Here is a 16,232-nt window from a genome sequence, read left to right on the forward strand (position 1 = left end):
AGCGGGCAGCACCCCAACCACCACCCTTCAGTTTTGGGGGCGGCAGGCAGCACCCCAACCAACACCCCTCAGTTTTGGGGGTGGCAGGCAGCACCCCAACCGCCACCCTTCAGTTTTGGGGGTGGCAGGCAGCACACCAACTGCCACCCTTCAGTTTTGGGGCGGCAGGCAGCACACCAACCGCCCCCCCTCAGTTTTGGGGGACGGCAGGCAGCACACCAACCGCCACTCCTCAGTTTTGGGGGCGGCAGGCAGCACACCAACCGCCACTCCTCAGTTTTGGGGGATGGCAGGCAGCACACCAACCGCCACTCCTCAGTTTTGGGGGCGGCAGGCAGCACACCAACTGCCACCCTTCAGTTTTGGGGGCGGCAGGCAGCACACCAACCGCCACCTCTCAGTTTTGGGGACGGCAGGCAGCACACCAACCGCCACTCCTCAGTTTTGGGGGCGGCAGGCAGCACACCAACCGCCACCTCTCAGTTTTGGGGGCGGCAGGCAGCACACCAACCGCCACTCCTCAGTTTTGGGGGACGGCAGGCAGCACACCAACCGCCACCTCTCAGTTTTGGGGACGGCAGGCAGCACACCAACCGCCACTCCTCAGTTTTGGGGACGGCAGGCAGCACACCAACCGCCACCTCTCAGTTTTGGGGACGGCAGGCAGCACACCAACCGCCACTCCTCAGTTTTGGGGGCGGCAGGCAGCACACCAACCACCACCTCTCAGTTTTGGGGACGGCAGGCAGCACACCAACCGCCACTCCTCAGTTTTGGGGGCGGAAGGCAGCACACCAACCGCCACCTCTCAGTTTTGGGGGCGGCAGGCAGCACACCAACCGCCACCTCTCAGTTTTGGGGGCGGCAGGCAGCACACCAACCGCCACTCCTCAGTTTTGGGGGCGGCAGGCAGCACACCAACCGCACCCCCGCGCCCCTCTCGCCCGCGCGCGGGCCTCCGCCAGAGACCTCTCCCTCAGGGGAGTTCGCGCCCTGTGAGGAGCCGCGCGCAGTGGGACCGCCGGTTCGAGCCCCGAGGGGGGCGGCTGGTTTCGGACCGGGGCGAAGGGCACGTTCACCCCGGCACTTGCGGGGCGAGACGCGGGGGGTTGGGGGGGGGTCCCGCCGGGGCGCCGGCGGACGCGGGCCCAGCGCACATGTGCGGCCGCCCGGCACATGCTCACTGAGCGCGGCGCATGAGCAGACGCGGCGCGGGGGCCATCGGACATCTTGGGCCGCCCCGCACGGAGCGGGGAGCGCCACCGCCGGGCCCCGGGGCGGGAGCAGCCCGCCGCCCCCGCGCCTCCCGGCCCGCCCGCCCTGGCGCCGGCTGCCTTCCCCTCCCCCGCCTCCCCCGGGCTGCTCAGAGCATCCCTCCTCCCCTCTTGCATTTGTCTTAATTCTTCTCAGAGACAAGATGGCAACGCCGGCGGCGGTAAACCCTCCCGGTGAGTAGCTGCTGCTGCCGTCGCCCCCTGCGCTGCAGGGAGTTCATCTCGCCCCATGTGGCCCCGCCGCACAACACGTCCCCCCCTGCCGTAGGCACACACCCGCCCTTGGGGACGGTGCGGTCCTCGCAGCCATGAGGGCGGGCAGCCCCCGCCGCTCTCCCCTGCGCCTCCGGTCTCGTCCCGCGGGTTGGCGGGGGCCGCTGGCTGCGGGCCGGAGGGGGCGCGACGCCGGCGGCGGGGAGAGCCGGGCCGCCCCGGGCGAGGAGCCGCCCTGGGACCGCGTCGAGGCAGAGAGCCGTGAGCCCTTGGCGGGTTTCTCAGGCTGCAGGAGTCCGGCTGCCGCCTCTCACTCCGGGTTGTTGCCGTTGGGTGTAGGCACTGCAGAAATGAACAGTTTTGCATAAGCATACGCGGTCATATGGCAGGAAAAAGAGAGAGGACGTGTTGCCCTGCCGAAGCCGGGCGGGAAGGGTGGCAGTGGGGCAGCGGGTTTCGGCTGCACCGTGCAGACCTGTGTCTTGCCCTGGGAATCGGTAGGAATATTTGCTTTTCCTGCCTGTACATTGGCCAGGTTTATTGTCGGGAAGCAAAACTGGCTTGCGAAGCATTGCTTGGAACCAAAACAGGGTGTCGAAACTGACCGAGGGCACCTCAGTGTGTGCCTGTCCTTTCCATGTGTTTATTTTCTTGCCAAAGGATGCAATAAATACTTTCTGTTAATACTACATTTATTGAGAGAAAAAACTTCCGAAATTTTCTCTTTGAATTTTTTGTGAGGGAAGGCGTTCTCTGACGTTATGTTACGTGTCTGTGAGATGCAACATCTATTTTGTTGAGTGTGTGATGGAATAAAATGGGTTTGGATGAAATGCCATATTACCTATTTTGGAGAAGTACTTGGATCAACTTAGTGTTGGATCAACAAGTATCTGACACTAAAAATAAGTGGGACAACTGATCTTGCACTGGGCTCAATACTAATGAAGAATATTTTTATCAAAGGTGGATTCCACTTTTACTTGTTTTAATATGTGATAACATTCTGTATTTTTTTTGTAGAGTTGGGTTCAGTTATGACAATTAAGGGCTTGCTTAACACCAACTAATGTTTAAAGGTTGTTCTTTAGATTAAATCCTGCTGCAGTTGGTCATGTAGTTGTCATACTGAGAGTAAATATTATGATATAAACAATTAATTTGGTTCAGTAAGTGTCAATAAAGTAAGCAGGAACAGATCTTTGCCAATCAGATTAAGTTTTAATACCAGAATTCTACATATTAAATGAAAATCAATATTTAATGGAAGGTTATTAAATGAATGTTATTTAGCTTCCAGGATACCATGCCGCGCATGATAATGGAGAGTTTCATTGCGTGCACACATAGCTAGAATTGGTGTTCACTGTTTTGCAGACAAAGTAGGATATGAACAGCCTTTTTTGACTTAGATTTGGTTTGCCATTCTCCTATCTGCTGCTCCAAGCTATGCACTGAAGGAACAGTCTGACCACTCAGAGGTCTATGCTGAAACCACTGAATTACAGTAGAGCCTGGTGCCCCTTTTGCACCAACCATTTCTGAATTCTGTTTTCACCTGCCTGCAGCTGAAGCCACAAAAAGATGTGGTTGCAGGAGGTCTGGTATGCATGCACCGCAAAGCAGCCTCAGAGTAGGGCTTCACAGTTGTTCTCCCGTGACCACTTTGTGCATTTAGAGAGTGCTATGGGATTATTGAAGAAACATAAAATCATATGAGGGAAACAAGAGCCAAGTGCGTTGGCTGCATGCATCGCTGTGCAACGATCTGACACAGTTAAAGTTGATTTGCAGTGTGGTCCTCAAACTCTCTTAAGCACAGACTGCTGGTCCACCGGAAGGATGAGGAAACGTGTTGGTTTCCTGAAGTGAACCAATACCTACTTCTGCAAGGCTGAGGTTACAGAGCATCATTTCACTCCTCGTCTAGGCAGTTGGAACAGATCTGAGCTGAAAGACAAACTCACTGGCTGTTAATGATCCTCCCACATTTTCTGTGCGTGAGCGTTGCTGTCAGACAAATGTAGCTATGCATGGACGAAGTCAAAATGAGGAGTTTTTGAGCTGTGAAGAGGTGAGGAGAGGAGACCTTCGATCTGTAGCGTAGTGCTGTGTTTGCTCTAGCACGGACAGCAGAAGATAGAGAGCTGCGTGAAATACCTTGATTTATGCTGTGCTTTTTTTAAAGTCATAATCTGTTGCTTTTGTTATTTTTTTGGATTAACTGCAAAGCAGTGCAGAGAAACAATTGAAAGCTGTAGCGAGATGATTTTAATACTCCTGTTTTCTCTTGAGGCCAGATCCTCAGCTGGAGTAACATGAAAGTAGCCCTATTAGTATCGGTGAAGCTGTGCTGCCTTACGCCAGTTGACTTTCTGATCCATGATGTTGGAGGAGCACAATAGGGAGATTAATTTGTTAAGCATCTTTAATGATGATTAGAAATTACAATATGATTAAATTTTTATTAAGCAATTGTCTAGGGTTCTAATAACAGTTGATAATTTAGGCAGGACATTAACTTGCAGCCAGCACAATACAAATATATGTGATTTTAGTCATATTCTAGATAGTGGAATGGGGATTAGCAGAGACAGAGAACCGGGGTGTTCTGTAATTCTGGATGTGAAAGTCTTTCAGTGTGGGATCTCCTGGTACAGAACCATGCACTGCTCTGCAGCATCATCTTTCCTCTCATGTTAGATACAGGTTTATCCACTTTCCCACTGATTTTTTTTAATGGAGAGTTTGAGTTATGAAAATTCATGGGAACGGGGGCAGTTTGCAGCCTGTTGTGGCTAGGGCTCACAGGAACTGTGGTATGAGGGACCGAATCATGGTGGGGGTAAGGCCACCTTTGTGGTCTCCTGGGCTGTGTTAGATCTAAACCAATAGTTCTTTTTGGTGAAGGTGTTTGTCCATAGCTGCAACTAGACATTGCACTGACAAAACTAGAGGGGCTCTGTGAGATAGTCCTCTTTCTTTCTCCTCCCGCATGCTTAACCTTGGGAATGGGAGCTGGTTAGAAGTACTTTGTTCGTTTTTCGTAATCTGGATGACTAACTGAAGTGTGAAACACGATACAGGTGTGTGGGAAGCTCATCTGCATTGGCACAAAGCATCAGAGTTAATTTATTTCCTCCTGAAATAAGATTGGCATATTAAATGGGATTTAAGAACAAAAAAATTGTGGAGGTGTAACAAGCATTTCATAAATTACTGCTTGCAGCAAAGTAACTTGGTGCCATGTCTGTTTTAAATTTATATATTTTTGGAGGGCAAACTTGTCCATAACTGTTGCTACTTTGGGGTCAAATTTTGCTTAACTTGCGGTGCAGTACATGATATGGTGATTCTTGTATTAGCCAAGTTGGGATGAAGGCATAAAACTCTTCATGCATTCAGCATTTTCTTTTCTGAGATGTTACTTGGTCTTGGGTGATGAGTTCCAGCCTGGCTCAGTCTGATGGATGGTCCCAGAGCGGCAACTTTCTGCCGTGATCAGGTGACGTGAAATGAACTGGTTGTATCCTTTCAGCTCTTCCTGGTGAGGCATCCCTAGAGGGAAGGGCCACCCTGCCTAGTACCCACAGATGTGTTGCCGAATGCCACAAACTCTTAAGTCAAGTCAGAAGAAATCATGAGATTTCAGAGTTTATCTAGAGTTACACTAGAGGGCAGATCCCTTAGGATGCATTTTTGGCTTCATTTTAAGATTTTGTGAATCTTTAGGATTGTATTCTTATATTTAATTGAAATAAAATAGTAACTGGGTTGTTCGCATAATCACTAAAGCTCCTTTAATGATTTATTTTTAAGTAGAGAGCCCAAAGTCTAAAGGTATGGAGAACAATATGTCCCCAGAAGGGCATCTACTAGAGATGTGTTGAGACAGAGAGAGGTGGTGGGCCATGAGAAAAAGGAGTTGCTGTGGCTTAAGACATTACTATTACAACCACAGTAGCTCACAGGGGGTACTTTTAGCCTGTGGCTAATCCAAGACATTAAAAAATTGGGCTTGAAGAAAGATTATTAAATAAGCTCTCTTTACTTTCAGTTTGTAATGAGTTAGCAGCAAATTTTATGTCATATCAGTGAAAACTTGTAACTCAGCCCTGCATCTGGGCTGTTGTTTTAGGCAAGTGCATTGTGTTCTGGGAGCTGGTTTTGTTTGTACGTGTTTGTTTGACTTGGGAGTTAAGTGGAGATAAATCATTCTCCTGTTTCAGCCGGACATTCTGAGAACCAAATCATCTGTTAGCCAGTCTTACATTTGCACTCAAGTTACTAAGATATTAAGTGCTGTGGACAAGTTTTCTTGATGCTGCCTGTTCCATATTCCCCAAAGGAATTGGCTTTCTGAAGTTGACAATCTGGCCATTCTTTTCTTTAGCTTTCATATAGCTTTGAAATTGGTGATTAAAAAAAAGCTACTTCAGTGGTTTAGATTTCAAAATTGTCTATTCAACTCAGAGCCCAAGAGTTGTTGTGTTTTATTGCTACAGTAGTAACAGCTTTGCCCTTCATTACGATACAGACTATCCAGTAAACTCCAAAATCAATTTAGCAGCATCCTAGGGAGTAAATGGAGTGTTCTAGTGTATAATGGGCTCTGATGTTTCTGGGATGCAAAAAAGTAGTCTTCTTTCTAAGATAATGTTAAAACAAAGGTCTCAAAAATGGAACACTCATTAGCTAATTGGAGGTTTAAATTGCAGATCTTTCTCTTCTCTTATTGTCATATCTTTCTTACTGCAGCATTGGCCCTTATTTCAGTCAAACTGTAGTATGAGATGATAGTGCCTCTTGAATTGTTCTGTGATAATGTTTTGTCCTTCAGGACTGTGTACCGAACAGTAACTTGCATTGAAGAGATGTCATTTTTTAGTATTTCTAATATATAGGGCATACAAAAGATTTCATTTCAGGATATCTCTTCTATCATGGAATATTTATTTAAAATTTGTATATATAGCTTGTGGTTAGTTCCAAATATTTTTTCAAATAGAATAGTGTTTTCCTGTGTCTCTTAATAAAAATGCAAACCAAACAGAGATTTCTGATTTCTGTTATACCAGATGGTATTGCTGATTTTTCTTGCCAGTAAGAAAAATTGCTATAGAGATTAGGTAGCAAAGGAAAAAAAATAGCCTTTTCAAAACAGTCAAGGCAAAATAACACTGTTGATGTAGTGATTATTGTTATTAAGAGGACAAAAATGGGGCTGTCATTATGAAGATGTATTCGGAGATTATGCTTAAATGGCTTGTGAAGATAAGATATGTGTGTCGTTTAGGGTAATTTTTGGGGGCTTACTGCTTCATAACTGACAACTAAGAATGAAAAATGTCTTAATTCAGTGCTACCTGCAGAAAGTACAATGTTATTAAAATTTGCAATAGAAAATGGAAAGAGAGGTCTTGAGTTTAAGACATGGGAATTTAGATCTCAGGTCTTGTTGTAGATGTCTGGCAGATTTTACAGTCTATCTATAGCACAGTGTCTTTGGGTGGCCAGCAGTGTTTAGAGATAGATGAATCAGCTCTGGATGAGCTGTTCTGTCTAGCCAGCTCTGTGGAGTGCAGAGACACTGCCTTGGGTGCAGAAGTGTGCAGATACCAACCCAAACTACATTCTGTTCTTGACTGTAAGAGTGTGCTTAACAAAGGTTATGCAGGAAAGAAATCTGCAAAGATAGAGGTGCTCCTTCACCCATTCTGTAAGATAATTTGAGCAAAAAATTAGGTTTGCTGGACAGGCAAAAAATTTGAAATTTCAGAAATCTTGAGTGGGTGCTTGCTGTATAAACAATTGGTACAGTTTACTTCTTACTAACAGTATTTCCTTTGTTTGGATGTGAAGCATTTCCTGTCACCCCATCTGTATCAATCATTCTGTCAAATGAGGAAAAGAGAAATTTTATAAGGCTGCATTTGTACATTTTAGTTAGTTTCTGATTATAATCCAAATAAGATAGATGCACAGTGTTAGCAAAGAAAAAACTTAAAAAAATTAATCATTCATCATCTTCCATTGTTTAAAATAAAAATCCAAATGAAAATTAATTGATTGAATAAACCCACATGGACCAAATACCCACTTTTTGGCTACTCCAGAAGGAACTACTTTGTCACAAAATGTTACAGGATTTCAGCAAAATATGGCCTTTAAAGTGCCTAAGTTACATGGTTTGAAACTTCAGTACCAAACATAGAATGCCAATTTTTTAACAAGAGCTGATTCAAACTTTAATTTGGATAGTCAAAATTTCAAATGGATCTTGGTTTTATTGTTTACGTGGATTAATGGCCGTAGTCATGCTATGGGTAATGAACTAGAAGCTGTTTTCAAGATAGATGTAATTTCCTTTTTTGTACCCAAAGCACGCTAGTGTTCCTTGGGCAAAGCCATCTGCACATGGAGAAAGAGAAATCCTTTGTTTTGGATACTCTACATATTGATGAATGTTTCTAAACTTTCTGCTTCCTCCCTTTTTTGTCAGCTTTTATTTCCATTTTGCCTATTTTTAGTATTTCTCTCCTATGGTTTCAATCCTACTTTCCACTTACGTGCCTCTACCTTTCTTACAACTGCTTTAACTACCATATTTTAACTGTGTTGCTATGCTGAGCTATGTATTGACTTCTCAGTTACTGTTGTTTAAATGTAAATGAATCCTGGCATTGTACTGGTGCTACTCCCAAGTCTTTCAACAGCTTATAAATTCACACTCGATTCTATAGATAGCGTCTGAAGTCCCCCTTGAAGAAAAGTGGTACTTTTTCTGTTATAAGTAGCAACTGTACTGCATTCCATGTAACCCAGCAGGTACTGTAAGGTATAATCAGTTGGCTCAAATTAGGAGCTCTATTAGCTTACATCTGCCCTAGATGTATACATGTTGCTTCTTTGTTCAAGGACAGCTCATAACACTCATTTCAAATGTTTAGATTTGGGCTGCTGCAGTTTTTCTCATCTAAATGTCAACTGCATGTGACAAATAGAACAATATAAAATAATTATAATTTTTTCTCTAATCAAGCAAAAAGGGTGTTGAATTGTTTAATTACTGGCTTTGCCAGCATGCAGATGGGAAGGCTTTTCAGGTAAGTTGCTCATACAAAATCCCTGAAATGGATAGTAATTAACAACTGGCTCTTCATTGGTATGTTAATTACACTGCCATTTGTCCTGGTGCCTGTCCTTGTTTAAATGTTCAGTTACACTGAACTGAAGCATTCACTTCCTGGCAAACACAGAATGTATCAGAACAGTTTGACTCTCAGATATATGCAAATATTTTATGGGAAGAGGCATGCCAGTAAATCACTGAGCTGCAAAGAACAAAAACACTGCATATTTGTATTCCTCAGAGGTAAAAGCAAAACCTGTTTCTATGGAATATACAGGCCTGATTTTGAAAAATGGTCTCCAGTACTTTTCCTAGTAATAATCAAGAACACAATTTCGTGCAAGTAGATAATTTTAGGGACTTGTTACTGCTGACTCTTTCTGTTAGTAAAGGTAGGTGGACATCTGGGTGCTGTTAAGTGCCCTTGCAATGCGTGTATTTTTAAAACTGTATTGCCTGTAATATCTGTATGGAAAACCAAACTGAACTGGAAATGGTTTTAAAACTCAGGATAAAACTGATTATTTTGAATGCAAGGAGAGTTAAAGTAACTTCTTATGAATCAATCACGTCAGTAGTCTCAGATCTTATTTAACTTACAGTTTAATTCTTTTTAGAATGCAGATTGTCTTCTGTTATTTGGATGGTGCTTTGCAGAGTGCATCCCCAATCTCCAGATACTACTGCAATAAGTAAAAACAGACTGCATCTGGCATGACTCTCTAAGTTATTCAGTAATGTCCTGAACAGGGGCATGATAGTAAAGTTATGTGACTGACCAGCATGTCAGTATGAGGCTAGTATTTTAATTTGCTAAGCTTCTGTCACATGGAAAGCAGTTAATCTGCCCAACGCACAGTGACCCTCAACATGTGACAGAAGTCAACCCCTGAAACTAGGCACTGATTGGAACAGTAGCTGTGGAAAGTGGATTATAGTCATAAAATTAGCTATAAAATGGCACTAGCTACTGTGTGTCACTGCCCTCTGAGTCATGTTTGATCTGTTTATTGACAAAAATTTTTATTGCTGTTGGTACTGCAGAGCCGATACAGCCATAGATGAGCTGGATTTCCGTTGTTTTGTGTCCAGCAGGCAAAGTTGCTAGCTCAGTTTTGAGCTCAACTTTAAAGACCTAAAGTACTGTTAGCTAGAAAAGCTTGGGTTTGAAATGCTAAATTCTTATGTTCCCAACTACTGAGAGGCAGCTCATTTTACAGCAGTCTGTGGAGGCTGGCTCTGTGAGAGAGTTTGGGAAAACAGAGGTCAGTCTGATGACTACTCCTGTGGGTCATGTTCATGTCATAGTATATGCGGACACCAATGATTTCCTCAGATTTTTTTTTTTTTTTTTTAAAGCACCCTTAAGAGATCGCCTGGCCTTCTGTGTATAGCTCTGTCACCCTGAAAATGCTTTACACTTTCTGTAGTGAGTAGTGGCTTGACCAGTAGAAAACAAGACTGTATAATGAAAACTTCACTTTATTTTTATGAGATTTTCAGCAACCTTAGGAACACAATGGCAAATTATTGAAGCTATGTAAAGGTTTCAGTGTTCCTAAGATAAATGTTCCTCTGCTAATTTGTTTTGTTGATGTTTTAATGTAAAACAGAAAATTTTTCTGGTTTATGTAAAAAAAAAAAAAAAGTTTAATTTGCTGTGCAATCAGGTTTGTGGGAACAGCAATTGCATCTTAGCTGCATTGTATTTTTGCTTACCAGTGAAGGCTTGAAGTATGCATTTTCATTGTTGAAATTAAAGCAAGTGAACCATCACTAAGAAAAATATAGGAGCATTTTCAAACTCTCTTATGAGGACTGGAAAATAAGAATACTTTCTGAACGCATGGGCACATTTCAAAGGTGGACTAAAGTCCTAATAATTATTCGTCAGCTCCTTTCTTGTAGACATCTTATCAGACCAAAATTTCTGTGAAAATAACTTCGGGGGTATTCAGACCTTCATAGACTATGAAGCATAGCTTAGATGGAAGAAGTGTCTATCTGCACTGCAGAAGGACCGATGTCTCCTGCCGTGGCCAGGACCTCCTGCCTGCCGGGTTCTTGGAGGTTACCATCCATGGTGCTGAAAGGGCATGAGGGACTGTGCTCCACTTCGGCTGCACCACAGTCCTGGTGTAGATTAAGGCTAATGGAGTGGGTTTGAGCTACATCTCTGAGTGATGACCATTAGCAGTTGAGGTGTTGAGGACTTCTCTTTTCCTGGCTCTCTCATCATGGTGGTGATCTCCAGCAAAGAGGACAGTGGACTGTTAGAATTAAGACTGTCTTAAATGAATGTAACAGTCTTCCCCAAATGCCATGTGTTGAGGCCTGCAGAATCCAAATTTTGCAGTTCCTACACAAGTCCTTACAAAATGTGTAATGTCTCTGTAGAGTCTCTACCAGAAGCTCTGTGCATCTATGAGTTAAGGTTGTTCCAAGTGAAACTGTTTCTCTTGTTACATAATGGACTGGATTCTCACTAAGAACAAAACGTGCAAGATCAGACTTGTGTTACATGGAACCCCTATCCAAAAATAGCCCATCACAAACATTTTGGAATAACGTATAAAATTTCCATTATGGATTCTTACAGAATAAGACATCAATAGAGAGTTTTCTTCCTTCTTTGTTGTTGATGGGCATTGTGAAGTACATAGGTTTATATGAGTCTTTGGGGCTCCTTGTAGTTTATTCAGGCTTGAGGCTTGGTTCTTGAATGATCACAGCTGTTGGTTTTATTTCTTCTTAATTAAACTGAGTGCTTCTGTACATGCTGTACTCTGTGATGTCTTCCTCGTACAACAAATGAACCTGTGCCTTTCTGAGATGTAGTAGTCTTCTGGTTAAATATATCTTGATACCCTTTCACTCTTCAAACAGGCTAACATCATATGTTTCCAAATTGTTTCCTGACTCAAGACTTAATCTTATTTTTTTAATAGTGTTATCCTTCTGCTTCTTAAGCCCTTCAGTTCTGAACTGTAAATGGGACTGAGGCTTATGATCGGTTTTAACATTTTAGTGAAAGCTGCCAGTCTGAATATCTTTTGCTCTCCAAAGTTTTCCCTTTTGTTACTTCTGTTTCTCCTTCCAGGTTCCATGCATGTTTTAAAAAAGGAGGCCATGTAAATATATAAGTAATGTTTGAGGTTAAGCAGCTGTAGGATGGCACTGTAAAACAAAATCTTAGTGCTGGGGTACAATACCTTAATTAAAAGATGGGTGGTTTTACTTGTTGGCATTTTGGTTGAGTAGAATCAGTTGGAGATGTGTGAGTGGGTGGAAAGAACATTAACATGAAGTGCATGCTGAATTATGTTTTGCTTGAGGAAAACTATTCATTAGTCTCATAGCTGGCACATGCCTTTTTATTCCTTCTCTAAAGTAGTATCTGACTACTTTGATGAAAAGGTTGATATGACATTAAGGAATTGGTTCTGCCTCACCTACTGATGATGTGCAAAAGCCTTTCTGCCCTTGGCAGAACTGAATTAAGACATAGGCAGCATGCCAGTCCTCACTTTGCTCTAGGAAGGGCATACATGTGGTAAACGTTTCAGGGTACACAGAGTCATGGCTCCATCTCTTAGAGCGTTACATGTGGAGGTTAATAATGTTGTCTCTGAGTTCAGCTCCGGACCTCATTGTGTCTCCACCTAAACCCCTTTGTTGGTATTGGTTTTTCAAGATGGTCTTAAGGGCAAAATGTTCTTTCATCATTGCTAAATTTAAAATGACTGTGGTAATTATGAGTAAGAATTTCAGAGACCCATAAATTCTCACTGTGCAGGAAAATTCTTGGCTGTTACAAGCTGCCTGCATTTTTCACTTTTATTGCTGGCTGGCTATCTCATGTTTGAGACCTGACCAGGAAAGAAGACAGTCTTGTGGTACAGGCACTGGACAGGGTTCAAATTTACTACAGAATTCCTACTTAACCTCTGACAAGTAATATCCCCGTGCCACAGTTAAGTCATCTGATTTTTGTTTCCATTTCCCTTACCTCCAGTTTGCATGTCGTGTTTATAAGACTATATATTCTGGGATGCTTTTTTCATATGCATCTGTTATAAAATGACATATTTGTCCAAGACTGTAGAGTGCCTATCCTGGAGCAAGCAGAGAATATTTTTTTTTTCATTATGATGTACTAATTGATAATGTTTTAATAACAGACTTTTATTGCAACCACATTTATGTTGGATTAGCGCAGATTTTTTCTCCCTTTGAAGAAAAGGAGATTAAAAAAAGCAGAATATACAGCTTCGTTCTCCTTGGAAACAGCAGATATTATTTATTCCAGGCACATGAATAACCATTAATTTGTATTTTTTTTATACAGTAGGTATGTTGTTGGGATAATGTGCTTTGTAAGTGTCTTGGTAAAATACACATGAGCATAAATGGATAGCTATTTCAGTGCTGAACTACCAACGATCCACCTAGCTTTAAAGTCTTAATATAGGCTTTACAACTTATTTCTTGCTGTCTTGACTTATGGTTGCTTCTGTCACTTAATTTGCCTTTGAAAACACATTAGTTTGTCCTCAGCCAGTTACAGTTTGAATTAAGAGTGAGAGCAAGATATTAATTGCTTCATACACAAAAGAAATTATCAAACTATATGAAAAATACAGTTACACAGAGTGAAAATTACGAGAGAGTTTTCAAGTGTTTGTTGTGTGCTTGAGAGTTGAATTTAAAAAGTAGGAAAATGCATTATATGGGGTATTTGGTTAGTATGTTAACTCAAACTGCTCTTTAAATCAAGTCAATGAGCTATCACTGTCACACATTTTCAGAAATTAAATCATGATTCTTTCTAATGTTGACACGTAATGATAAAGTATTTGTGGTGATTTCTTAGTAAATGCATTTGGCTGCCACCAGTTGTTTGCTTTGTTGCGTAGAGTCCCTGTAGTAGCTGGAACCTGATTGCCAAGTTTGGCATTCAGAGTAGTTTTATATGTCCTTTATACTTGTCTGTGCTGCTTTTCAGTCAGCAAATATCAAAGCAAAAAACTTAGTTTGGTCAATATTTATAGACAAATACTCAGCTTGTTTTTTGACAAACATCCAGTTTGTTTGTAGTGAGGTTTTTTCAGTATCGTTCTTCACTTCTGTATTTGATGTATCCACAGAACTGTCTGTATACTTTTGGGAACAAGTGGCTTGTAATGGATGTCGAATCATGTTTAATATGAATACGGGGACATGGAAAAATAATGGGTTTTTTGTTATATGTTTTCATTTGTTTAGTAGTTCCCTGGTAGAACATCCAGTGAATTCTTGTATTTTGTAATTCTGAAAAAGCAGTTAGAGCATGGCCATTGCAGCTGATCACTTCTTGAAAGCCTAGCAGAGCTTACCTGGAAACAAAATTTTCTCTCTTATTTTAAAATTGGTAATTTTAAAAAGCGAGGTATGAGATTTAGTATTATAAATGATGTTCAGGAAATAGCTCTGTGAAGAAGTTAAGTGGAAAAAAGTGTTCCAAAATTCATGACAAATTCTTGGGTGTATAGTAAACCTGAAGTAACACTGAGGAATCTTCTGCAGCAGAGCATAGCAGCATTTTGTATTTACTATATGCCTATGAAGCTTTCCCTTATGCCATAATGTTGGGGTGTTCTATTTGGAGTATTTGTGGGAATGAAAAATTCTAGAAAGTAATGCAAAAAATGCAAATGCAGCTGCCTTTGAACTTCCAAAAGCCTGTGGGCTTTTATTATTTTTTTTGTTATTTGCAGACATGAAAGATATAATACGTGAAACTACCTAAAAAGCAGAATGTTCTAAACAGTGTAATTAATGATCCTGGGGCAGTGAAAGGTAGAAAAATAACTTAAGACCTTTGTTTGTAACCTTTTTCTGCTTGCAGAAAAATTCAGGTTTAGGGAAACTCATCTTCAAAGATGAGGGTAGCTGCTAATATGGGTTGATAGGTCAGAGCAGTTAAGACTTCAGAAGATGTTCTGAAAGTTGTCTCCTCTGCTGGGGGTTAAACTGAACACATCCAGATCTCTGATAGGTGCCAGCTGAATGTTGTGCGAAGACTGGTGTACTCCTTTCAGGTGGCTTTTCAAGGCCCAGTTTGGTTTGATTCTGGAATTTTTTTATCCACAGCCCTTTTCCATGGTCTGAAGGCTGGACTGTAGTGCTTCATAAACTGGGCCTGGAGTCTGGAAAAATAATGGTTTGGAGTAATAGATTACACAAGCAGTCTGTTCACTTGTACATCTCGTTTGAGTCATATGAAGTTTTTGATCCTTATCGCTGCTATGGGAAAGTGAGGTTAGCTGTTTTCTCCTATCTCGAGAGAAAAAAAATAAAAGAAATGTTAATCAGAAAATCTCCTTTGACTTACTGGAAGTTCAGTAAGGGATAAAATGAACTGAGTATTTGATATGCAAGGCTCAGGCTGGGTTTTCAAAATTGAGTTAAATGTGTTTTTTTTCCCCTGCAATTTTTAGACAGAGAACATTGCATTAGGAATTGTGAGGAAAGGGAGAAGTACTAAACCACACCCTATTTTTAGAATCTGTTTTGTGATGCATAGTGATATTCTTTTTAGGGTGTTTCTCATAAATATTCTTGTTCTTGGTAATAAATTGGGATGTGGAAACACCTGAAAGGCCAATTAATTATCGTAACATCAAATAAGCATCATTTGCTTGTTGATCAAGCAGAACTGAAGTCATTAGTGCTATCAATAAAATACTGTTTAATGAAAACAATAGCATTCTGATTACCCAACAGTGCCCAAGGACACTGTAAATATACTGATAATTAAGTATTTGGTAATACAAGTTGCTGTTCTGAATGAAATTTAGAATTAACATACCCTTCCGAGGCACACTTTAAAAAAGTCTTTGTAATAAATAATAAAGGCATTTGAAGGACATGAGTAAGTAATTTTCAATGAATAATTTAAATCAGAGTGGTCTAAATTTTACATCTTTGTAGTTGGACTATGTTGTTCCTGAGCTTTCTGCAGCTGATCGGGAGTGGATGTCTCCGTATGTGTGGGTGCATCACAAAGGCCTCAGGTCTTTGACCTCAGCGTGGTCAGTGGCTTGCAGGGCAGCTCATGGGCCACTGCCCAGCAGTAGTGGTTGGTTTAGTCTGATGTAGTTTGACAGTCACCACTTCCTCAGAAATACTTTGTGCAGATCTTTCATGGTCTTCCTTACCAGCTGCTCCATGACTTGGCTCAATAAGATGACTACCAGAGATGATTTCTCCTGGTTATTGACCCATGCTCTGTTGTAGTAGGGAGGTCAGGTGCAAGCTACCAGTTCTGTCTTGGTCTGGCTCCTTGGATTTTCAAATTTTTAAATTTAGGATAAATTTTATAAATGCACCTGTGAGCTTACACAATGCTTACTGTGCTTGTCCACCTCAATGAAAATGGATTATAAGGATATATTTATGTGAAACAATTATAAGAGGGGACCAGGAATGAATTCATTTACAAAAACATCTCTGCTCATTATTTAAGAAATATCTTGGTAGAGTTCTTCCAACTTGAACTAAAAGTTATAGTCATAAATACTGCCGTGCACGCTCATGAAATCTGATAGCTGACTTCTATTGTAGTTAACAGA

The 16,232-nt window shown here is 41.7% G+C and overlaps 1 protein-coding gene across 13 annotated transcripts in view; it reads left to right on the plus strand.

The window, feature by feature from the left end:
• The first annotated feature begins 1,228 nt into the window (after nt 1–1,228).
• Nucleotides 1,229–16,232, plus strand: part of ARNT2 (aryl hydrocarbon receptor nuclear translocator 2) — a 165,007-nt gene continuing 150,003 nt past the window's right edge. For all 13 annotated transcript variants that reach the window (XR_012043711.1, XR_012043712.1, XR_012043713.1 and 10 more), the window contains exon 1: nt 1,229–1,448. Coding sequence is in view for 6 of the 13 variants with exons in the window: in XM_072869357.1 (XP_072725458.1) it covers nt 1,418–1,448 (31 nt within the window). In the remaining 7 variants the exon portion in view is untranslated. The remainder of the gene's footprint in view (nt 1,449–16,232) is intronic.

This window comes from Ciconia boyciana, chromosome 8 (genome assembly GCF_034638445.1).
Source record: "Ciconia boyciana chromosome 8, ASM3463844v1, whole genome shotgun sequence".
Classification (NCBI taxonomy): Eukaryota; Metazoa; Chordata; class Aves; order Ciconiiformes; family Ciconiidae; genus Ciconia; species Ciconia boyciana.